The sequence below is a fragment of the Trematomus bernacchii genome, unplaced genomic scaffold (genome assembly GCF_902827165.1).
Source record: "Trematomus bernacchii unplaced genomic scaffold, fTreBer1.1, whole genome shotgun sequence".
NCBI classification, from domain to species: Eukaryota; Metazoa; Chordata; class Actinopteri; order Perciformes; family Nototheniidae; genus Trematomus; species Trematomus bernacchii.
In genome coordinates, this window is record NW_022987767.1 from 2,699,525 (window position 1) to 2,722,500 (window position 22,976).

General features: G+C 41.0%; 4 protein-coding genes across 5 annotated transcripts in view; 2 read left to right on the forward strand and 2 right to left on the reverse strand.

The window, feature by feature from the left end:
* The window catches only part of LOC117496717 (transcription initiation factor TFIID subunit 4-like), a 124,985-nt gene extending 120,805 nt beyond the window's left edge, over positions 1-4,180 (reverse strand). For both annotated transcript variants that reach the window (XM_034148453.1, XM_034148454.1), the window contains exon 1: positions 2,947-4,180. In XM_034148453.1, the coding sequence (XP_034004344.1) occupies positions 2,947-4,180 (1,234 nt within the window). The remainder of the gene's footprint in view (positions 1-2,946) is intronic.
* Positions 4,181-5,430: 1,250 nt separating this feature from the next.
* On the forward strand, positions 5,431-15,172 carry lsm14ab (LSM14A mRNA processing body assembly factor b). The gene is given in 14 exon segments (XM_034148403.1): positions 5,431-5,748; positions 6,808-6,869; positions 6,871-6,972; positions 7,696-7,840; positions 8,064-8,125; positions 8,128-8,256; positions 8,663-8,725; positions 8,727-8,745; positions 9,228-9,404; positions 10,305-10,506; positions 10,602-10,628; positions 11,931-11,941; positions 12,356-12,591; positions 13,337-15,172. Coding segments are annotated over 14 exon segments (1,383 nt in total). The 5' UTR covers positions 5,431-5,624; the 3' UTR covers positions 13,361-15,172.
* Positions 15,173-20,269: 5,097 nt separating this feature from the next.
* LOC117496698 (epsin-2-like) lies at positions 20,270-21,859 on the reverse strand. Its single transcript, XM_034148429.1, has 3 exons — positions 21,418-21,859; positions 20,972-21,115; positions 20,270-20,695 (listed from the first exon to the last, which is right to left on the reverse strand). Exons 1-3 carry the CDS (start codon positions 21,641-21,643, stop codon positions 20,343-20,345), a joined length of 723 nt encoding a protein of 240 aa, XP_034004320.1. The 5' UTR covers positions 21,644-21,859; the 3' UTR covers positions 20,270-20,342.
* Positions 21,860-22,154: 295 nt separating this feature from the next.
* The window catches only part of ss18l2 (ss18, like 2), a 1,636-nt gene continuing 814 nt past the window's right edge, over positions 22,155-22,976 (forward strand). Inside the window, exons 1-2 of the mRNA XM_034148421.1 lie at positions 22,155-22,342; positions 22,625-22,701. Coding sequence (XP_034004312.1) covers positions 22,274-22,342; positions 22,625-22,701 — 146 coding nt within the window. The 5' untranslated portion in view covers positions 22,155-22,273. The remainder of the gene's footprint in view (positions 22,343-22,624; positions 22,702-22,976) is intronic.

The window sequence follows — 22,976 nt, forward strand, 5'->3', positions numbered from 1 at the left end:
TAAAGCTCTTTTAGTTTTAAACCTGATTTTTATAAGCTTCTTAGTTTTTGCAACAATCTGTAAATATACACAACTTTATAATAAAATGCACACATTTACCTTTTTCTAGACTAAACACAGGTATACGATCCTAAGTTAAAAAATACGAGGTTATCATGAGGTTGTTATCATCTCAATTGCAGGAACTATTTGTAAACAGCTTGTTTCATGACGGACACGCACAGCATTGAGTCCGGTCAGGTAGGGCAGCACGTGAAGTCAGCCCCGATGCAGACTCGCTGTTTGAGGGCTTGATAGCCCACTCCCCCTCCACACTCGTTGGTTTGGAACAGCACTTAATGTGGCGGACCCTCCGCGCGAACGCGCAAACGGAGGGGTAGTGTGTAGGGCGTGGATTGGGATTGGGCCTTACTTTAGATGAAAATAAGGAGCCACTCCCCACACCCCTCTGAGAGATATTTGGTTAAAAAGAACACAATGGTGCTCTAGGAGGAGATTCAGGTGATAAGGTGGGGGGGGTTACCTTGGTTGGTGATTGGCTAATGGTTACGCAAGCCAAAACATCGTTATGACATCATAAAGTGGCCAAAATCTGATCAGCTCATTTTTTTATATGAATAATCAGGACAAAAAGAAAAATCTTTTTTCCTGAAACTTTCAGAATCTCTTTACACAGAGAACACATGTTGATGTAGAAGAGACATGAACAAGTGGATTTTACATGATAGGTGACCTTTAAGAAATGCCAGATGTCCACACAGACACAAAGGTTGGCCTCACAATGGTCCGTGACTACATTCTCAGGGACAGAGTGAAGTTTAAGGATGCCGAAATTAAAATCATGTGCAAAGTTGATGACATCTTTTTAACAAAAGAACTGATGGATGCACTTTAAATGAATTGTTGATGAAAAAACTAAAGATTTTGATGTAATAGGGGTATAATTGTGTTGTTTTTTTTAAAACAGGAAAATGTACATGCATATTTTTCTCTGTAATTTATGTGCCTGAAATCAATAAAGCGTCTAAAAAGTGAAAAAGCGAAAAGGGAAGTTCTCTTGTTCCAGAGCTAAATATCTTAGAAAGCATTTAATGGATCGTTATGACATTCTGTATTGACGACCTCCTCAGGATGAATTGTATTAACTTGTATTTTAGTTTGTGATAACATACTTGTAGTTCCTAGCCCATCCTTCTCTTCTCTGTATGGAGCACTTAAAATGGTTTGGTTTATTTAAAGCTGATGTATCTGCAGGATCTTCAGGGTTGATGAGACTTATTGTACGTCGCTTTGAATAAGTGTCAGCTACATGTAATGCAATGTAATGTAATGTTAACATCTCAGTCAATAAATGGTATATTTAAGCCACCTAAATTCATATATGTATTTTTTTATTGGATGTGGATGGCAGGTTTGTAACTTCATTTGCATATTACAACTTCCTCAAAATAAGAAATGAAAAGATCTGAATCTTGCTGCATATTAAAATACATTACATTTCATTTAGCTGATGCTTTTATCCTAAGTGACTTACAGTAAGTGCATTCACCCATGAAGAAACAAACTGAAAAGCAAGAATCCAGCAGCGACATTTCCTATTAACCCAACCATATTAAGTGCTAGTGCATTATACCAACTAACAAACAGTCTAAGGAGTTGAAGCTGGGATCATGAGCGTATTACACCGACTCTTTGCTCTTTCCAAAAGGCTACGTCAGGTCAGGTGAAGAGAGTTTTACTACACATTTGTTTATCTTGCAGGATTTCCACAAGGTATAAAAACGACATGGGGATAATAGAAAGGTTAATCACAGGTTCTGATCATTCTCTCAGTTATCTGACTGAGCCGTTATTCCTGAGGTGAGATGACTGAAACAGCTGCGAGCAACCACAAAAACTATACTGGCAATATGTTTTGGCACCCAGAAGTTAAAGCCTTCTTTTTAAAGTTAGTGTACTGAGTTTACAAGTTGTATTTATTATTACATTGTCTTATTTCTTGTTTTTCATTTCAGATTTGTGATATTATTGTTGTGTTATGTCACAGTTTGGTATGTTTGATGTAAATACAATATGTTGCACGGCTCAGTTGTCACATCATGATGGCACTAACTGCTGGTGAAGTGGGAAACACATCTGTTGAGTGAGAACGCTTTTATGTGCAATATACAGTTTTCCCTACAGTATTTACTCATGTCCTCAATTGCTGCTATTTCAAAAATTCATGTTTTCTTCATTTTTATGATAGATGTGTGATGATTGGTTCACCAGTGTGCATGATTTTATTTTATTAATATGTGCTTGGGTTTTTATTATTTTATTATTCATACTAATTTGCCTTTAATCTGAACTGTCAACTTTGCTGTAACATGGATAAATCCCCAGCTGGAGTTTTTTTTAAAGGTCCCCTATTATACTGTTTTTCATCAATATATTATAGGTCTCAGATATATACAAAACATGTCTCTAAAGTGTTTGGCTCCAAACACCAAACAGATCATTGCAGCATCCCATAATCCCCTCTGTTTCAGCCCTGTTTCAAAAGTGCTGATTCTCTGTCTGTTACTTTAGATGAAAATAAGGAGCCCCTCCCCACGCCCCTCTGAGAGACATTTGGTTAAAAAGAACGCAATGGTGCTCTAGGAGGAGATTCAGGTGATAAGGTGGGGGGGGGTTACCTTGGTTGGTGATTGGCTAATGGTTACACAAGCCAAAAAATCGTTATGACATCATAAAGTGGCCAAAATCTGATCAGCTCATTTTCAGACAGGTTTTTATATAAATGGATCAGGACAAAAAGAGAGAATCTTTGTTCCTGAGACTTTCAGAATCTCTTTACACAGAGGGGGGGACACATGTTGATGTAGAAAGGACATTAAAAAGTGGATTTTGCATAATAGGTGACCTTTAATACAGGTGTAAACAGCCCCTTGCTGCAAACCTTACCCTGAGGGATGGTGAACCCGGGGGGCAGCTGGATGGTGGTCTGCTGCTGAGGGGGTCTCACTATCAGCTGGGGGGCCACGATCCTCTGAGGGGCTGCGAGTCCAGGACGGGGGGGTGTAGACTGGGTTGGGGAGGGCATTGTGGGTCTGATCATGCTCACAGTGGAGGTCACTGATGGAGTCTGAGCACTCACACATGCAGACCCTGCTGTGGATGTAGCAGAGATCTGAGGCTGGGATACTGTTGTTGTTGCGGTGGTTGTAGCTGCTGCTGTAGTTATAGTAATTGTAGTTGTTGGTGGTGGTGTGACAACAGAGTTTATTACAGAGTTAACAACACCACCAACAGGTTGACCTGACATTACAATTTTGGACTGACAATCGTCTGCTTTGGAAGTGTCTGTGAGTGTTTTGCTGTGGTTCCCCTGTGGAGCTGCTTCTGCTGATTCTGTGGATCCTACTGGGGCACCCTGCTGCACCAAGGCCGAAACACTGGTCCCATTTTGGGCTATGCTCGCCACAATGTGACTCGGGAGTCTCTGCAGAGCGATGGTGGGAGTCCCCCGGTCCAGAGCAATAGCTGACTGTCCTGCAGGGATGTTTGCATGAGACAGGGTGAAAGTAGAAGCATTAATAGAGGATGTCACCGCCAGAGGAGCAGAGTTTGGAGTAGTTGCATCCACAGGAGGGCTCAGGTTTTCCCCCGTGTTGCTGTTCCTCCTGGTCCCTACAGCGGCGCCGTTCAAACTCTTGATCCGAGCAGAAGCGTTTCTCCTCGGTGTGTTCACGCGTTTCCCCGGGCTCACCTTACTGGAGGCGGTGCTGATGCTGCCCGGCGTCGATGCCAAAGTTGACACACCAGAAGCGGTCAGTGTTGTGATGGATGCTCCGTGTGACTGCGACCCGCCACAGGCTGCAGAAGTGGCGGTAAGATCGGTGAAGGAAGCCGTGCATCCTGCAGGGGAAGACGTTAGAGTTGTATCTTTGCAGTTTGCGTCCTGGTGCATCTCGGGTTTATTATACCGCCGTCCTTGTTGTTGTTGTGCCTGTGCTGGTAGCGTTTTCCCTAAGTGATGGTTAGCGGGGGCCACGGAGCCTCCGTTTTCCTCTGCTTTCCCTCCGGGGTTGCTTTGTCCGGACAGCTGGGACTCCAAAGAGCCCACCAGGTCGCTCACAGCTTTCTCATCCACCTCTGAAAACAGCATATCTTCCAGGGGGTCGGAGGCGCCCGCCATCTCTGATCACAGATAGCTGTCTTTTTCTTTTTCTTTTTTTTTTCTACTACAGTACGCATGCGTGTTACTATGCATTGTGGGAATGAATCTGACGTCACCATAACAGGGGGGCATCCTGGTTGTAATTTCCATGAACGGTATTTTATATAAAACATTGTTCATTGGTAGCTGTGTTAGGAATTATTACATGTTGGTTAAAAATGGGGGAAAAACGGGCAAAAATGCACCAAGAAATGCCCCTAAAAACAGACATCGAGGGGCAAAATGTGCCTACAAGATAAATAAATAAACTATGATATCTCAAATTATGTCCCAGCTAGTATACTAAGCCTGGGTATTGTACTTGTATGTTGTTATTTGTTATTTTATATTGTATTTTATCAACCACTAAAGCATTCTGTCCAAATGGGAGTCTTGTAATAAGACACCAAAACATTATTTGACCTACGAATTATAATCAATAGTAGGCAATGCTGTGGTTTTTCTATTAAACCATTCAGGAGGGTTTTTTTTTTCAACTTTATTGAACCATTATTCCAATACATCAGAAAAAGGCACATAAACATCAGTGTTCATTACATTAACTCAAAAACTGAGGGCATTATGAACAGAAACCATAAGAGAAAAAATGAACACAAACAAAACACAAGTGGTCACTCAGGAATGAATGTGATTAGACATTTGTAAAATTGTTGGGCTTTTTGACTTTTGTACAATTGAATTAATTGTTTGTACAATTGAATGTCATTAAGAAATCAATAAATACTGGGGAATGATTAATTCCCAATTCCTTTACACCTCCATGGGGGCTTTTCATATTCATAAAGAGAGATGGGCTGACTCCAAACATAATTTAAACATTTGTACCAAGAATTAAAACAATATAGTAGCACAATTAAAAACACTATGAATAAAAATGCAATAAAAACAGACTGTGTATTTCATAAATATGAAATATGAAACTGTATTTTCTTATGAATTCTTTATGTAATTATTGTATTTCTTATGGCTACCCATGATGTGATTTATTTTTTGTACAAAATATATGATGTTCACATGTGTTCTTACAAAATGGACGCCAATTTATTTTTACTTTTTATTTTTATTTTTAGGGGGAAATCATATTCATAAAAGGAATATATAATGTTAATATATGTTCTTAAAAAAAATAATAACACTGGAAGGAAGAGGAAGTGACTTTAGAGGAATATGACGCAGCCTATTTTGTTACCCAGCATCCTCAGCGGCGGTTGAAGGAAAATGAAATCGGCCATGTCGTGGTAGAGATCTGTCCTGCATCCAGCGAGGCTTAATCACGGCTTAATTCACCTTTTTCTCATGTAATGTAGACTTAGAACCACAGCTCTGATCATTACAACATCTAAACCTCTCGTTTGACAGAAAAAAATCCAGTCAAATATCGTGAAAAACCAGATATTCCAACATGAGCGGAGGAGGAACGCCGTACATTGGGAGCAAAATTAGCTTAATCTCCAAGGCCGGGATCCGCTATGAAGGAATTTTGTACACCATTGATACGGAGAACTCGACCGTAGCTCTTGCTAAAGGTAAGTTAGGTAACCCAAGAGGTGGACTACAGTACTTAAATGGGTTGTAAATAACTGATGAACGGGGTCAATTATGTAAAACGGGTATTGAATCCAGCGCACTTAGCTATGCTAGTTTAGCTCTGTAGCTAAGTGGTTAGCATCACTTATCTTAGCATTGTAGCTAACTGTTAGCTTACTTAGCACTCAGCGTCCTTTGTTTACCTTGTGTTTTGGGCTAACGGTAAATATGTTGCCGTTATTACTGAGGACCAAGTGGTATACCGTTTAATTTAAACTAAATTTGTAACGGTAAAACATACGGTGTTTTAAGTCTAATCACGGGTTAAAAGCTACGTTATATTTAAGTCTTTATTCTGAACGTTTGTGAAGTGAACTCAGACGTAAAACATAGACATTAAACAAATTACACGTCATTTCTTAAGCTGGTAAAGTAGTAGCTGCTTCCTCAAAAGCCACTTAGGTGCGACTATAACTACTTTGTATTAGTGGATGCATATTCGATCACTAAACTAATAATATGGAAAATAAAGTTATAGGAAAACTCAGGCTATAGGCTAATTTAACTTGCAGATATTTTTTCCTTGAAGAGATGAAATGGCTATCTATTTTGAACAATGACATTGTGCATCACTTGCATAATAAGTGCCGTGTGCACTCATATATTTTTACATACACTGAGTTTATATCTAAAATAAAAGCCGATTTAAGAAATATAAATTGAATCATTTGAATGAGGGCTGCAACTTCTTAATACATTATTCTGCATGTTCTTCATTTCATATTTGGCCTAATTTTGGTCTCCATCATAGTTTCTCAAAGTCCAAGATAATGTCTTAAAATTATACATTTGTCAGTCCAAAACTCAAAGATATTTACTTTAATTTGACCTAAAACCGAGAAAAGCAGGACATTTTCATATTGGAGCGACTGAAAACATTTGTTGTCGAGAATGCATGAAAAACACAAATTACCCTATAGTAAGCAGTTTTGTGTGCACCTGTTAGGGTCTACTTGTTGCGTCTCTGATGTGATTCGTCCTGTGTGTTTTCCCAACAGTGCGCTCTTTTGCAATGAGGACCCGGCCCACTGACAGGCCTATTCCTCCTCGGGATGAAGTGTTTTGAGTACATCATCTTCAGAGGGAGTGACATAAAGGACCTGACAGTCTGTGAGCCGCCCAAAGCCACTAGCTCCCTGCCTCAGGACCCTGCTATCGTTCAAGTAAGTTCATCTGCATCCCTGTACATTAAACATATTCTGTATATTTGATTAAAAAGTCATAGGGAATCTTTCGGACATTTTTAAGGTAATTTCATTTGCGTTTCATGCGTTGTGCACACTGGCTTACGGTCACAACTTACTGGACATCCATTGCTGCCTTTTTTTTCCTGTAACGCACCCAGACTTGTCACAGTGGGAACGGCACAGGTGTATCTGATAACATTTAATTATGGCTCCGCTCCTGTCATTAAAGTCTCTCAGTACACCAGGGTTCTGAACTGGCTCACCTGATTATAATGCAGCCTGGACTGACTAATGTTATTGATCACACCTGTGCTTCTAATGCCAGGACAAAACAATAGACAATATAAGCGGAATAAGTTAAGAACATAACCAGTCACATTGTAGCTCATAAGTAGCACTTTAAGGTGCATGCATATTTGCACCTACAACAGAGTTCCAAAACTAAACTGATATCATGTTGATACAAACATTTTATTGACACTGAGGATTTAAACCCTTCCCTGTTCTTAGTTGGCTTTTTGCTGAGACCTAAGTAGCAGTGTAATATGGGTAAAATAAAACACCACCTCATAGTCAAAATGTGTTTTACAAAATCCCCTACATTTGCAGCCATTACTCCTGTACTTAGTATTTCTAATGGTTTCAATAAACGTATTTGCACGCCACTGTTTTTAATTCAATGTGTATTTATTTTTCTAGTCGTCGCTTGGATCCGCCAATGTTGCCCCGCCGCCCTCCTTCCAGGCCCCGGGGCCCTACGTTCCGCTCAGCAAGGCCCCTCCTGCCCCCTATAGCCAGTTTGGAGTCGCCCCCCTAGCATCTCAGACGTTTGGATCTGCTGGAGGTAAGGAGTCGATCTTATTCAAAATAACTGTCTATTATCTTCCTGGGTTCACAGGATTGCACCAGAAACTGTGAAAATGGTTCCCACATGATAATTTTTGGGGCGATTGCCTAATTTAAGTGACAGGCTGACATAAGTTATTATTTTATAAATAAATGAAAGGCAATATTTGTCTGGAATGTTGGAACAATCTAAACATATATACTTAATTTGTTTCCCGCAGGACGCGCCAGTCCCGAACTGGACTCGTTGAAAAAACGTCCCATTCTGGAGCAGGCCGTGCAGCCCCCCCCCCTCTTCTGCCCCCGCCCCCCCCTGCTCCTGTGGGTCAGAGGCCTCAACCCACTGCGGCCCCCCGACCCCACCAGCAGCAGCGCAGGCATCCAGAAGCCCCAGACCTCCTGGAGCAGAGACGCGTGTAAGGACACCCTGCTCGACGTCTCTACTTCATTTCATCAAAGATTCAAGTCGGCTCAGTTTATGCAATAGCGATGTTATGTTTGCGAACGATCCGATTCTTTTGAACGGCTCTTTGGTACGAACGAAGGGAACCGAGTCGTACCAAAGAGCCGTTCCTTTTATCGTTTATACATTTTTCTGTGAGTAAAAGTAGGTTTCTGGCAATACAGTCAATCATTATCATGGTGATTATTTAGCAGATAAACCTATTAACCCCGCCCCCTTAAAAAAACATCTCTTTTGAACGGCTCCCTTCAAAGAGCCGTAATTCCCATCACCATTATGCCGTGTCTGGAGTAGTATTAATATATACGGTATAGCTCTGTAAAACATTTCCTCATCACGTTTTCTTTGGCTGCTCAGCTCCTGAGGTTCAGACGGTGTCTCAGCCCTGAGCATGAACACGGTGCGATGGAGAACCGAGACCCCAAACAAGCGCTACAATGGTGAGTAGAGCGACAACTTGAATGAATTTAATGCAACATTGATTCCCTCTGAAAATGGTGATTCTTCACATGTTTAATGTTTACTTATCTATCTTATTAGTATTATATTTCCATTCCATCACCTCATATGTCTGCAGAGCATTTAAAACATGTTTTTGAATGTATTTCTGCTTCTGTCTTCTAACACATTGGATGGGTTAATGAGATTAAAGAGCTGGCAATCAGCTTTAAGGGGAAGAAACCTGTCCTCTGCATATGTCTAGACTTCAGCTAGTCACTGACGGCAGAAGAGGGACATTTTGATGACCTTACTAGTTTTTTGTTTTTTTTAATTACCATTTGGGGATAATGTATTGAAATGACAGCAATTCCTACACTGCCTGTTTTGTAATAAACCCTGTTCTGTTAGATGAAGCTTAACCATGTCCCGATGTCTGTGGACTGCACAGTTGGTTTATTGGATGTATTTGTGGTTCCTCAAGCTGGTCTGCAGTCTAACCGACGTGGGCGCGGCAGAGGGAACCGCAGCAGAGGCCGAGTGAACGTACGTCGGGACGGTGCCATGAAGTTTGAAGAAGACTTCGACTTTGAGACCGCCAACGCTCAGTTCAACAAGGATGAGATCGACAAAGAGCTGCAGAACAAACTCAAACTGAAAGGTACGGCTGCACACACCCCTGAGTACTGTCAGGGGGAAGACAGCAAGCTGACTACAGGGTTCTTACGGTCATTAAAAACCTGGAAAAGTCATGGAAATTCAAAAATGCTAATTCCAGGCCCTGGAAAAGTTATGGAAAACAATATTTTTCCAAAGTTTTTGGAAATGTAACTAAAGTTGCATCAAATATCATTTATATTTTTATCTAATCGCCGAAATAGTAATACTATAATGATAATACATACTGTATCGTATAGTAATGAAACGTTAAAATGGCATTTAACTGACGAGGTATTTTGCTGGTGAGAGATTTTAGTAGCTTTTAGCGTTGTAGAAGCTAGTAACCCTATTTGATTGTTTTAGATAGGCACGACATGTTCATATGCAGACCTTATTTTCTGTTCCATGTTAAAATAAACCATTTTCAGTGGTACGCTGAGAAAGAGTCATGTTTTTTGGTCATGGAAAATTAGGTAAAGGTCATGGAGAAGTCATGGAAAATCATTGGTTGAAAAAGTGTATGAACCCTGTGACTAAGCATACAAGTCAACACATTAAATAACGTCTTCAGCTTTTACATCATCTCAAGATGTACACTGAATAACACTTAACTCTTTTGGTCTAAAACACACTGATCGAGACAACATGCATCACTCCAAATGTTTGAGGGAATAACACAAGAAATATGGCATTTATGAATATGTGTTTAACCTAAGATGATAACCTCTTCGCAACCAGAAGTAAATCTACAGTACAAATACATGTTTAGATGTAAAACCTTGATATACTTTAAGGTTTGAGATGTTTTATGCAAGTGCTTATAGCAATACATCTCCCAGCATCTGGTCACCTAATAGTCCGCCGTCTTTGAAGGCGTTTCTAACTAACTCTTCTCCAACAGATGACAAGATTGAGAAGTCTCTGAACGGAGAGGAAGCTGCAGAGTCAGCAGAACATCCGGCCAGCGAGGGCACCACCACCACCGCCGCCAGCACCACCACCACCACCACCACCACAACCAACGAAGATGACGAGGCTACGTCCAACACTTACTACGACAAGACCAAGTCCTTCTTCGATAACCTGGGTGCTGACGATTTAAGGTACCTCAACATGTCCTCACACTCTCAAATCTGTATCTGTGTCAAATGTTCTGTCTGTTGTTCTGATGAAATATCTTTGTTTCTCTCTCTTTCAGTAAAGGGGGCGATCGAGGCTTCTCAAGGTGAGTCACATGGTTTCATAGACAAAATAAAACGTATTATTTTCCTCCTCTTGGAGAAATTCAGCTTGTTTACTGCATTTCATCTTGAATTGAGTTTCCAGTGACATGAGATCTCCCTTAATCTGTAGCAACTCATAAGATAAGACTTTATTCATCCCGAAGGAAATTGTTGTACCAGAGTTACAAAATAGAATAACACAGCAGCATAATAACACAACTGGACACTAATGGCGCGTTTCCATTACAGTTTAGTAGTTGGGGTAGTAACTATAGTAACGCAGTGTAAATTGAGCCGTGACGTCATCTTCAATGCGAACCACAAAACCAACATCAGCTGTTAGCACTCAGAGCTCACAGCTCCTCATATATGTTCAGAAACTAGACAAAAGTTAAACAAGTACAAACCACAGACTGCCTGTGTCATGGCCAATACAGTCGCTGGTTTATTTATGTCTGTATAGGCCGTTGTGAGTGTGGACGGTCGGAGCATATACTGCGTTAGCTTAGCCAATCTCCATTCAGAAAACACGCATTTTAAAAGGTTTTTCGCCTGCCGTCTGTCTGCAGACTTGTCAAAGCATTAATTCATGGTTTTTACTAACCGGTATCAGCATGTTGTTACTTCGGCATCATTTGAAACGTGTATTACAATTTAAATCACGGTCAAATATGTTCATTTTGTTGTAGTTGTAGCCACTCACGTCACTAGTTTAGCATACTCAGCCCGGTTGTTGGCCCGGAAAGAACCACGATTTTGGAGAGCCAGAAAACTGTGAACAGTACCCGCTAGCCGGAACTACGCCTAGTGGAAACACAACAAAAAAACGGGTTTGTCACGGCACGCTTAAACTGTGCTACGCGCTGCAGTGGAAATGCGCCGTAACAGTGCCGTAAAGAGAGCAATTGAATATCTACAGGAAACATAGACGTTCACATAATTAAGTAAGCATTAGTCAAAATGACCACTTAAGTTGTATGTTTTTGAGGTATGTTTTGTCCCCCTAACTGTCGCATAGTTTCATAGGCGCGTTCACACCGGAGTACTTTTACCCCGTACTTTTCCCGTTTAGTTCCGTTAGTACCCCTGATGTTCACACATCGTTGACTTTCACACCAAAAAGAGTACTTGTGTCAGGTGTCAGCGTTCTGGCGATTTACTCGGAAGGCTTCAGTAGAAGCTGCTGGGAGTCCCTGCAGCTTCTACTGAAGCCAGTCCCCAACTCCGGGGACTTCCGCTCGGGACTTCGTGTTGGCAGTATACGCCGTGAAGTTGTTTGCGGCCTGCCAGTAAACCCAAAGCAGAAGAAGACGAAGTGACGTCAGCGGCTCATTTGCGTAATCTTCCCTCAGGGAAAAGTACTCCGGTTGGAAAGTGTCTGGTGCTGGATTTGAGATACGCTGCTATGGACAATACAAGATGCACATATATGTTAGCATGCTTTGTAATTAATACTCATGGTATATTAACTCAAGTAAAAGAGTTTGGTTGTTTGGCGTGTCCCCCAGGAACCACCACTAACCTGGCAAAAGCCCCAATCTATGTTTTAATATAACATTATTTAACCAAAATCAGTTTAAACAAATACTTTACACATCACCTGTACAGAAAGCCATTTGTTTTTTGTATAGTGTCAGAGTGTGTGTTAAAGCCCCCCCTTGTACGTGGTTTGAGTTATGTTTTGTCCCCCTAACTTGACTCGGATCTATTTTTCTGCGTTTCCAGCCAGCGGAGGAAAACTGGGCGGAGGAGCGACGGATGAACTCTGAGACGTTCGGCATCCCTCTGAGGCACAACCGAGGACGAGGTGGTTCCGCGGGCGAGGCTTCATGGGGGCCCCCGCGGCGCAGAGGGCGGCCCCTCAGCCGAGGCTCCTTCGCGGCCCCCGAGAGGACCCCCCCGCGCTTCAGAGGCGCGTTCAGGGGTGGCAGAGGAGGCCGGGATTTCTCTGACTTCGAATACAGGGTAGGAAAACGAGCTTAGACATTTTTATTTTTTTTATTAGTCCATTTATTGAACATGTTTGAAACAAAACAAACGATAATTATAACAAATCAGAAACCTTTACTCGGGGGACAGTGACGTTGTTACAGCAGAAACAGCAGTGGGTGTGTGGCGTCACGTGACGTTGAATTTAGAATTGAACCGTCCTTATAGATACTATCTCTTTACGTATGCACACACACACAATTTTGAATTGCGCCGTCCCTTATACTATCTCTTAGCATCTCCCTGCCGACAGGGACACCCCTCCTGGCATGGTCCTTGGAAGATGCGGCGGTGTTTTTTTAATTTTCGTCACAGGAACACGCTTTGCTGGCGGGGAAAAGAATCCCATCAGACTCCTTTGCCCCTCCAACAGAGCGATGTCCTTTTTCCTTTTCGTCATTTCAAGCGATTAAAAACTCTCGATCTTCTCTCAAATTATTTATTTTTTTCAAATCACGGCAAGACGCCCCCCTGGCGGAAACGCAACATTACAATCATGTAACAAAAGGCCAGCAAGGCAATACAAAATAAATTATGTTATTATATGTATCTATTGGCTATTGTTCCAGTCAGATGTCTTTGTTTGGAGTTTTGTATCGAGTCCAATTTTTCCCACTTTCTGCCGAGTTGTGCAAACTCAATTCATAAATAAATGTATTTTAAGTTCAAAAAGGAGATAATGTATGGATTTTCTAACCTTTTAATTGTTTTTCTCCACCAGAAGGACAACAAAGTGGCTGCGTAGGACCACACCCGATTTGAAAAAGTGTATCCCTTCATCATGATTCTGTTGAAAATATTCTTTGGTCTCAACATTTGACGGAGAGAATGAAGACATCCAGTCAGTCACCAGCAGCGAGGTGGACTGCGTTACATCAGAGGGGTGGGGGGGGGGGGTGAGAGTGCAGCTCCCTGTTCTCCACTTTGAGAATTAGGGTTATCTTTTTGTTTTGATTATTTTCAGCCCAGACGTATTGTTTTGAAAGCAGCAGACGGGCGACAGCGTGTGAATACCTTGCTTTGAGTCTGTGTTTTTGCACCGATGGGAGTTTCTTACAGAGGATCGCGAGTCATGTGATTGATAGCTTTATTATTTTTACTTAATTTCCCCATCTTGTCGTGTACGTTGGCACCAAAATTCACTGCATTGCCTGTCGCACCGCGGTTTCTTTCTGCCCCGACTTACTTCGTGCGGTCGCCATGAATTCAGTATTTTTTTTTTTTAAACATCCATTATTTCTAAGTGAAATCAAAGCCAGCTTAATAAAAATAAAACTAAATCTGAAGTGAATATTGTGATGAATGTATATCTGAGGCTCATATTCTACCCCGGCAAATTGTGGCTCGCCCTCCAGACTCACTCGTTGTTTTATTTTAGAAATGTTCCTTCAGTATTTAGCGTTGCGTAGATCATACTGTGACCCCTCGACCCTCCAGGTGAATAATGTCTGCTTCATGTTAACGGTGGCCCCCTTAATGCAAGCAATCGGTAGGATCAATGGGGTCTAGCTTTAGTAAGCATTCGTAGTCTTTTTTTCTTTTGACCGGGTCTGTCTTTTTTTTTTGTATATGTATAGTTGACGAAACAAAGCATTCCCATGATTTGTGTCTGTGAAAAGAGGAACATCCGATACTATAAATGCCTTTAGAAGTTCTTAGGAGACAGAAATAATTGCGTTAATTCAGATTTAAACCTTGCAGAAAGACCTTAAAACAAGTCAGATTTGGGAAGAAATGCTCCGCTACATTGCCAAAAAAGCATTTAATTGAGAGATGATAATTATTAGACTATACGTCCGAAACGTATCGAGCCATCTCTTAAAGCATGTCCCCTTTTTCTGTTATCGGCTTCCTTGGAATTCTCTTTAGAGTTGTGTCACCTGCTGTTATTTCTCTGCAAAACGGATCATTTACTAAAAATGGGAAACCCTTGTCTGTGATTTGAACGATGTCTCGAAACGTATCTGTTCTGCCCTTCTTTGGCTTTGTTTGTAGCTCCTCTTGTTGCATTGTTGTCAATGGCATTGTTCTCTGGAGTGATTTCTGTTTTTTACACACTTGTGAACAAAGGGACATGACCTGGATGTGGTGCCAGTCGATTGGGAGGGGGGAGGGGGGGGAGAGGGGGGAGATAATAATTCTTCTTCTGGCTCTGATTCGTTAGTACTTTAGGGAGTGCCTTCACAGTGGTGGAATTTACAGCTCTCCCTTTAACTTAAAAGTCAACAAACGTATTGATAGCACTACAAGGCGAGGCTAGATCCTTCTCAGTAGCTGTGGTTTGAAACTAAGCAGCCTGTTTGAAATATTAAATGTGCTTTTTGACTGGATATATATTCCTGCTGATCACTGCATGACGGCCCGTAGAAACCATCACTTCACACGGGGCTTTCGCAATAACCAGCAAGATTGAATTTGAGATAGAAAAAGTATTAAAAACTGACATGTTTTCATATGTTTGTTACTCCTTCCAGTCACTGGAATTGTGAACCAGAAATTGTTTTCATGATAATATCAGCAAATTCAGTTTTTACGTAAAATAAAGAGTTGTACAATATTCATGTCTCTGGTGTTTTTATTGTAATGTTCCTTATCTGTCAACAGTACCACTACTTCTGCACCGTGTATTTCTCCCACTTTTCCTTTCAAATAAAACCCTTGTAATAAGCGGGATAATGTATCAAATCAAGTTTTATTTATAAAGCACATTTAAAAGCGATTTTTGGTCGAGCCAAAGTGCTGTACATCAGCGACGTGTAGTCAGTGGAGGCAGGGGAGGCAGAGCCTCACCTGTCATACTCCAATGTAACGGAAAAACAACTAAAGAAAAACGAAATAGTAATAATAAAATATCTCCACTGATCTGTGTTGTAAGTGTGATTTATGTATGATTCTAATCGCTTTTTATAGTCAAAATCAGCAAATTTGACGAGCTCCGCTACGGGAGCGATGACAAGTGAGGCAGGGGCGTGCTCTGCCTCTCGTAAGCCCACAGTAACTTGCTGGGAGCGCGGGCACTAATGTAGCGCGGGCACTTATTTTGTGAGCGCGCTCAAGCCAGTTACTGTGGGCTGAGGTGAGGCACAGATGAGATCTGCCTCACCTCAGAATGCGTCACCCCACAGAAACTGGCTGGTAAGCGGGCCCTAAGCGCATGCCTGTTACCATCTCACTGTAGGTCACCAATGTAATGTTTGTAGATCCCTTTATTACATTTATCCTCGCCATCCATAGTCTCTAAATAATTTATTTCACGTATATATGATATTTAGGCTCGCTGGTCTCAACGGCAATGAAAATGCACCAGGGGAGGCAGCCATAACCTCTGCCGCACTGAAGGGGGCGCACGTGAGCCCACAGGTTCTTGTTGCTACTGTAATTCTACGCAGAGACGGGAGACGCAAACAACAAACTAGACTTTTGAAACTACAGGAAGATAAGGAGGACTTTTACAAAAAAGTAATGGAGATTGTTGTCCAGAAGGATAGCATGGACTTCATCTTCAAGTCAAGGTAAGACCACATTTGTAATGAAAATGGGATCTTACTAAGAAAGAACAATCCAATATTTAGATTGTGGGTATCCTTTTGTTGAACGGTCTGTTTAAAATGAATCGAAGCATCAGACTAAAAAAGCTTTTGAAAATAACCGAATATTTCGATTAAGGTCAAAATATAATATTTGTAAATCTGACTCAGTGCCTCACCAGCCATGAACCTCACCGCACGTCACTGCTGTACATGTAATAAAAACACATTACTACAATCACAATAAAAGACAATAAATTACAACCGATATATATTAAAAAAAAACACAGGGAAAAGTCAGGAGTCGTGCTCCGCTCTAACTAGAAGGCCAGAGAGAAGAAGTGTGTTTTTAGTGTAGATTTAAAAACCCCTAGGGTCTGGGCCGACCTCACATGGAGGGGCAGTGTTCCAGTATACACACATTATCCCGCTTATTACAAGGCCACATTCTCAACAAAGTAACGACATGACTCCCAATATTAATTGAAATGCTTTTATGGATTTAGAAAATGTTTTTATTGATTTAAAAAGTAGTTGTATGTATTGATTTAGGAGGCGTGTGGTGCAGTGGATAGAGCGTTGGTGTTCGGATCAAGGGAGCACAGGTTCAAACCCCACTGCAGTCAGCATGTCGTTGTGTCCCTGGACAAGACACTTCACCCCAAATTGCTCCTGTGGGGATTGCCCACAGTATTGAGTATGTAAGTCGCTTTGGATAAAAGCGTCTAACAAGTAACATGTAATGTAATGATTTAAATTGACATGCATCCGCTAAGAAAAATAGTCCGTTGTTACCGTTTGAAATACGTACCAACGGCAGGAAGTGCTTCGATAGCGTTTTTGCGGACCTTTTTGATTACAGATTTGAAAACATATTTCGTCATCAGCGGTCTGTCTTTTCTGGATTCACGTGTCACGTGTTCTGAATTGACCAATCAGAATCGAGTATTCAACTAAACCATGTAATAAATGAGTTTATTAGAACAGATGTACAAGTTTTATAGTTTGATTCAAGTTATACATTTTGCCTCACAAGTAATGCAAGAAAATATAGGTTTAAATTATTTGAATGGAAGAAAAGACCAACGACATCTTCAAAAAGAACGAGAATTGTACGTAATATTTATATTCTATTCGTTTTTGGGATCAATTACATCCAATATATAAATAAGTACAGCCCAAAGCTCACATCTGAATAGTTTTTTTTATATAATATACATCAGAGAAAAGTATTTTTGATTACACAGCCCTTACATTGAACCTATTTATCAGTTCTTACAGCAACAAATTATTATGATAGAAATACTCAAATTTTTTGACCATATTTCAGGTTTTATAACCTTTCTGTAAACTGTGTTACATTGTTAACCTCTTGCATAACAGAACCCATTAAAGTAATGCTTTCATCAGTGTTTATTTTGTCCGGATTTTTTAATAAAGCTGTTTCTCTGAAAGATCTTAAAGGGGACCTATCATGCAAAATGCACTTTTTGATGTCTGTTATACATAAATATGTGTCCCCGGTGTGTCAGGGAACTCATGCAGCGTCAGAAAATAAAACCCTCTCTCTTTTCCTCTGTACCCAAATCTCTAAAAACGGGGCTACAACAGAGCTGATTCAGATTTGCGTCCGATATGACGTAATATCAGAAATGTGGACCCACGGCACTATCAGAAAGTTGCTATCAGAAACAATGCCCGACTGTTTTGGACGTAATATGGTCGGTGCATGTTTACATTAGCATCGCTAAGAGCTAACCTGTACTGCACAGAGCATCTGTGTGAAGAAGCAGGAAATAAAAAGGAACTCACCTTGTGGTATAACCGGCAAGAGAGAAAGCCTTTGAGCTCCATACTGGCCGTTTTTCAATGTCGAGTAAACCTGCTGCAGAGCCACTATTTCAAGTATACTACGTCATCGAGTGGTAGTAGTATCACTCGATGACGTAGTACACTTGAAATAGTGGCTCTGCAGCAGGTATACTCGACATTGAGAAACGGCCTCTGTTTCAGAAATAATCCTTGATATGGCGTTTCATCACGGCAGTATTCAGTTTAGACAGTAGCTGCCGGGCATGAGCTCAGCCCCCCCCCATTTAAAAAAAAAAAAGCGTTATACCCCAAATCAGCACTTTTGAAACAGGAAGTGAAATAGAGTATTATGAGCCATGGCTAGAATGACTGATCTGTTTGGTATTTTGAGCAAAACACTTCATAGACATGTTTTTTATATATTTGTATATATCTGAGACCTATGCTATTGCCTAAAAATAGCATGATAGGTGCACAGATAATACTGGGATCCTGAGGGCTCACTGCTGCTCCTGGGTCAGTTGTGATGAATCAGCCTGATGGTGGCACAAGAGGGCGGTTCATGGAGGGTTCAACATGCAAAAGGTTATCTTCCAGGGACACAATGTGCTTGGTAATTTTAAGTGTATCTAGACTAGTATATGTTAATAAATGAAGCCTGCATGTGGTGCTTGCTTAAAAAGACATGCCACTTTCTACTTTGAGAGGGGAATATTGTATGTTTAACTTCACTAAAATGACTTAGAATTACTCATCAAACTATTTTCAATGTGTCTATTGATATACATAACAAAGTGTAAAATGCATTGATAAGCTGCTTTTCCCGTTTTTTAATAGTTTGAATTAACATTTTGATTGTTAATATTGTTATTATACTAACAATCTCTCAAGAGTTATTAAGCCACTAAGCTACCGGGTGAATGCTGGCTATTACATCCTGGGAGACAATGCCTATCCCTTGCAAAACTGGCTCTTAAAACCCTTCCCTGACACTGGACGGCTAACAGAAGAACATGTGACATACAACAAGAAGATTTGCAGAGCACGGGTAGTGGTAGAAAACGCTTTTGGTAGACTGAAGGGAAGGTGGCGTTGCCTCATGAAAAGAAATGACTGTGATGTGAAACTTGTGAAATCAATAGTGCTGACATGCTGTGCTCTGCATAACCTCTGCGAGAGTCAATGGAGAGACCTATGATGATGGGTGGGATGCACCAGCAGCAGCAGAGCCAGGGGTAGCAGTGGCACAAGGTGCAGAGGAGGAGGGCAGGGACATACGAGAGGGTCTGAAGCGCTACCTGAATACCTATAATGTATAATGTAATACCTAAATATTCATTGTATGGTATTGAACATACATTTAAAAAAAAATGTCACATACATGTGTTTGTCAAATTATTTAAACCACATTTTTATCAGAATTGACTATTTAGTAAATATTTGAATTTCAAGCACCAGTATTTACTGCCCCATAATAATAATAATCTAAAAAATTAAGCAAATATCAAAGCAAACTATAAACATGAATACAAAAGTGTGAAACACAGCAGAACTATATTCAGCCTCAAGGTTCAAGGTTTTTTTATTTTGTCATACGAACATAGCTAGTGTAGTTATGACAATGACAATCTTAGGTCACAGGCTCCTCCAACAGTGCAACACAATAACCCAGATAAACAGAAATATAGTGCAAGTAAATAGTAAGCGCTGTGCACCGCTCTTTGTATAGGTGTTTTCTTTTGTTCTCTTCTAAATATATAAGCTATGTGTTTGAGTCGAGCACAACGAGGGTATTACAATTGAGCAATTTTTACTACATGTATTATTTATCATGTATTCTTAATACCATTACAAAATATGTAATGTTATGTTTTAGAGGAGGACCTCAAGCTAGAAAACTCAATTTCAAACAGTATGCAGAGTTGTCCTGCTAAAGACTTAAAATGTATTATTTAACCAAGTATTTATTCTCTTATTTGCTTTAATTGCAACAGATGATAAAGGTTTCACTGTACAGTGCTTTGTGGACGATGATGGTGTTTATGATATTTCTGACTGCAGAGGGACGCCTAGATGATGCCATCTTTCTGTGTGATCGCTGTTGGGTGCAATTATTTATCAACAAGCAATAAGATAAGTCAAAGAAGTACTTTATTTAACACAATTTGGGAAGTGTTTTCTTGCAGCAGCATAAAAAAGGCATGGCATTGTACAATACAAATTAAAAAAAAATGTTTGTATTGCAGCAGCATAAAAAGACATGGCATTGATTGTAAAAATAAACATTTTAAAGATAAAAAATAAACATTTAAAAAAAGATAAAAAAATAAACAAGAAAGTACAAATGTAAATAAACAATATAATCTCAGCCAGAGGTTATTTGTTGGATCACAGAGGCGGAGGAGACGGGGCACGTCGGCTGCCCGTTCCCCCTAGCACCTGGCAAAGAGTGTGCAGGAAGGATAAATTAAAGCTCTCTGCGTGAGCCATCTCCTCCCTTCTCAAGGCTGCATCCAACAGCCTCGCCTCCCTCGCCTCCACCAAGGCCTGGTTCATGAGCTGAGCCTGCAGGGCCCGGTCTTCCTTCAGCTGGGCCCGGTGTTCCTCCTGCTGGGCCCGGTGTTCCTCCTGCTGGGCCCGGTGTTCCTCCTGCTGGGCCAGGTTCTGCTCCTGGTGTTCCTTCTGCAGGGCCAGTTGCCGTTCCTGCAGGGCCAGATACTCTCCTCCTCGTTTCCTCTTGCCTGGGTGACAAGATAATTATATCAATAATAATTAGCAATAAGAATGAAAAAACACAGGACAGGTACAGGTCACACAAGGATATAAGAATAAAATGTATAAACAGAACAACAGTAAGGATGAATTAAAGAAAGTTCTGGCCCTAGATACTAGCTGCTTACTAGCTAGTTACTTTACTTGTAACAGAGCATTCCCACAGTGGTACAGCTTATTTTACTTACTGACGATGGATGGTCTAACGTTATTTTTTAAAGTCACAATTCCAGCCTATTTCTTACCTAGAACCACACGCAGCGGTGTCGAGCTGGCACTCGGCGTTGGTGTCTGTGGTCGAGCTGGAGTTTGTGCTGTTGATGTGGAGGATGTTGATGCAGAGGACGTTGTTCGGAACTGTTCCTCCTCGCTAGTCCCAATGTAATCATCTAGAACAGAAACATGACTTGTTCATTCCACAAACTACTGCAGCACAATATTATAAATAGCAACAACAACTATAGAAAAGACAAACTGAACGTAAACAATGGCACATGTGGTGTTAGCAAACAATAGCTCTAGCTAATGCTATCTGCCTTAGCTAGCTAGCTAGCCTTCGGGGCTCCATAAAAGCATGGGTTGTCGAACATAAATGTAAGAATAAAATAGACTTATTTGTTAGAAGTGAGCTTTAGAACAGATAGAGACACAAAGCTTTCAAGCAAATAACAGAGCGTTAGCAAAAACTTACCATGCAGAGACTCCAGTAACGCCGTTGCAGAGTCCACGCCTCCCTCCCTCCCAACACTAGCCGGTCTATGGCCGTAAATGGTGTCCATTAGGTCAAACCACTTCCAGTTTTTCCTACTGGCACCACTCGTGTTGTTGTTGTCTTTTACCAAGCTATATTCACTCTTCATCTTTTTGAGTTTTTTCCTACACTGCACGACAGTCCTTGAGTAACCGCTTGTGGACATCAGTGTAGAGACCTCCTGAAAGACTTTGCGAGTTGTCCCGTCGAGCTCCCGCTGGACCTTATCATCTGCAATATAATGGAGGAACGTCGTCACTTCTTCGACCGACCATGGTGTGCTTTTATTTGCCGTTGTTGTAGCTCCTCTGTTAACAAAAATGCTGCAAGCTTCGCTATATATATGCGACGCTAGTGATTATCTCCCGCGCCGATTGTGACGATTCTCTCCGACCAATCAGCAGCCAAGAGTGTTGACGTCACACACTCAGCCTGGTTGTCCCCTGGTTGTCCCTGGCCCTAGAACCACGATTTTATGAGGCCAGAAAAACTATGAATTAGGACCCGCTAGCCGGTACTAGGCCAAGTGGAAACGCAACCAAAAACGGGCCGCCGACGCCACAGCCCACCGTGCTCCGCGCTGTAGTGGAAACGCGCCATAAGTAAATAGTAAACAGGGTTGAGTGTTGTGTTACAATCATAGACTGTATAGGTTACAATACTGCAGCTCTCCAGCAGGTGGCGGAAGTACATCAAGATTAACTCTGCCTTCTAACAAAACACGCGAAGAAGAAGAGGAAACAGCGGTCTGTAGCAAACATAAACAAGTGATACAAATAACAGCGGCTACAACAAAATGTCGATTGTTTTTGTGCCGAAGAAACTACGAGGGAAGGCTAAAGTAAACCAAGAAACCATACAGAGGGTAAGACGCCCATAAAAGGGTTTTTAAACGAAGCGGCTAACTAGCTGTTAGCTCCCCGTACATTACCTATGGTGTTAGCATTAGCAGCTAACATTAGCCTCTAGCTATCACCACTTAGTTGTTTACAATTCATACAAAACGAAACCAGTATTAATTAGTGCTGTTTGGTGGGGAAATGTGTGGTTATAAACACAGGGGATTTATTATCATGTATGTACTATTGCTCAAATCTATTATAAATAGTGTGGGTAAAGTTGTTATATATTTCGTTTTGTTTTACAGTTGCTGGATGAAAACGACCAGTTAATAAGATGCATCACTGAATACATGCAGAAAGGCCGAGCAGTGGAGTGTGTTCAGTAAGTAAAACTAATCCTAGAGTTAAGGTGTTTTAGTAGAACCGAGATCATCTACTAACACAAGTGTACCCACTATGCAGCCAAACGTTATTTTAAGTTGTTACATTATAGCATATGATATCATTGGATTGTAAATATCAGTACTGGAAGAAATCCTCATATGCTTGAATACAAGTAGCAATAGTTGTGTAAACAAACTCTGTTATAAGTAAAGGTATTTATCAAGTAAATGTACATATAAATAAATACTCAGTATGCAAATTTGTATCCGTCAC

Bases quoted from the DNA above. Each gene is read 5' to 3' on its own strand.
- LOC117496698 (XM_034148429.1), bottom strand. From the start codon at position 21,643: ATGTCCACAAGCGGTTACTCAAGGACTGTCGTGCAGTGTAGGAAAAAA. The intron at 21,116-21,417 runs GTAAGTTTTTGC...TTTCTGTTCTAG, and splicing joins GTTACTGGAGTCTCTGCATG to ATGATTACATTGGGACTAGC. The intron at 20,696-20,971 runs GTAAGAAATAGG...CTTGTCACCCAG, and splicing joins ACCGCTGCGTGTGGTTCTAG to GCAAGAGGAAACGAGGAGGA.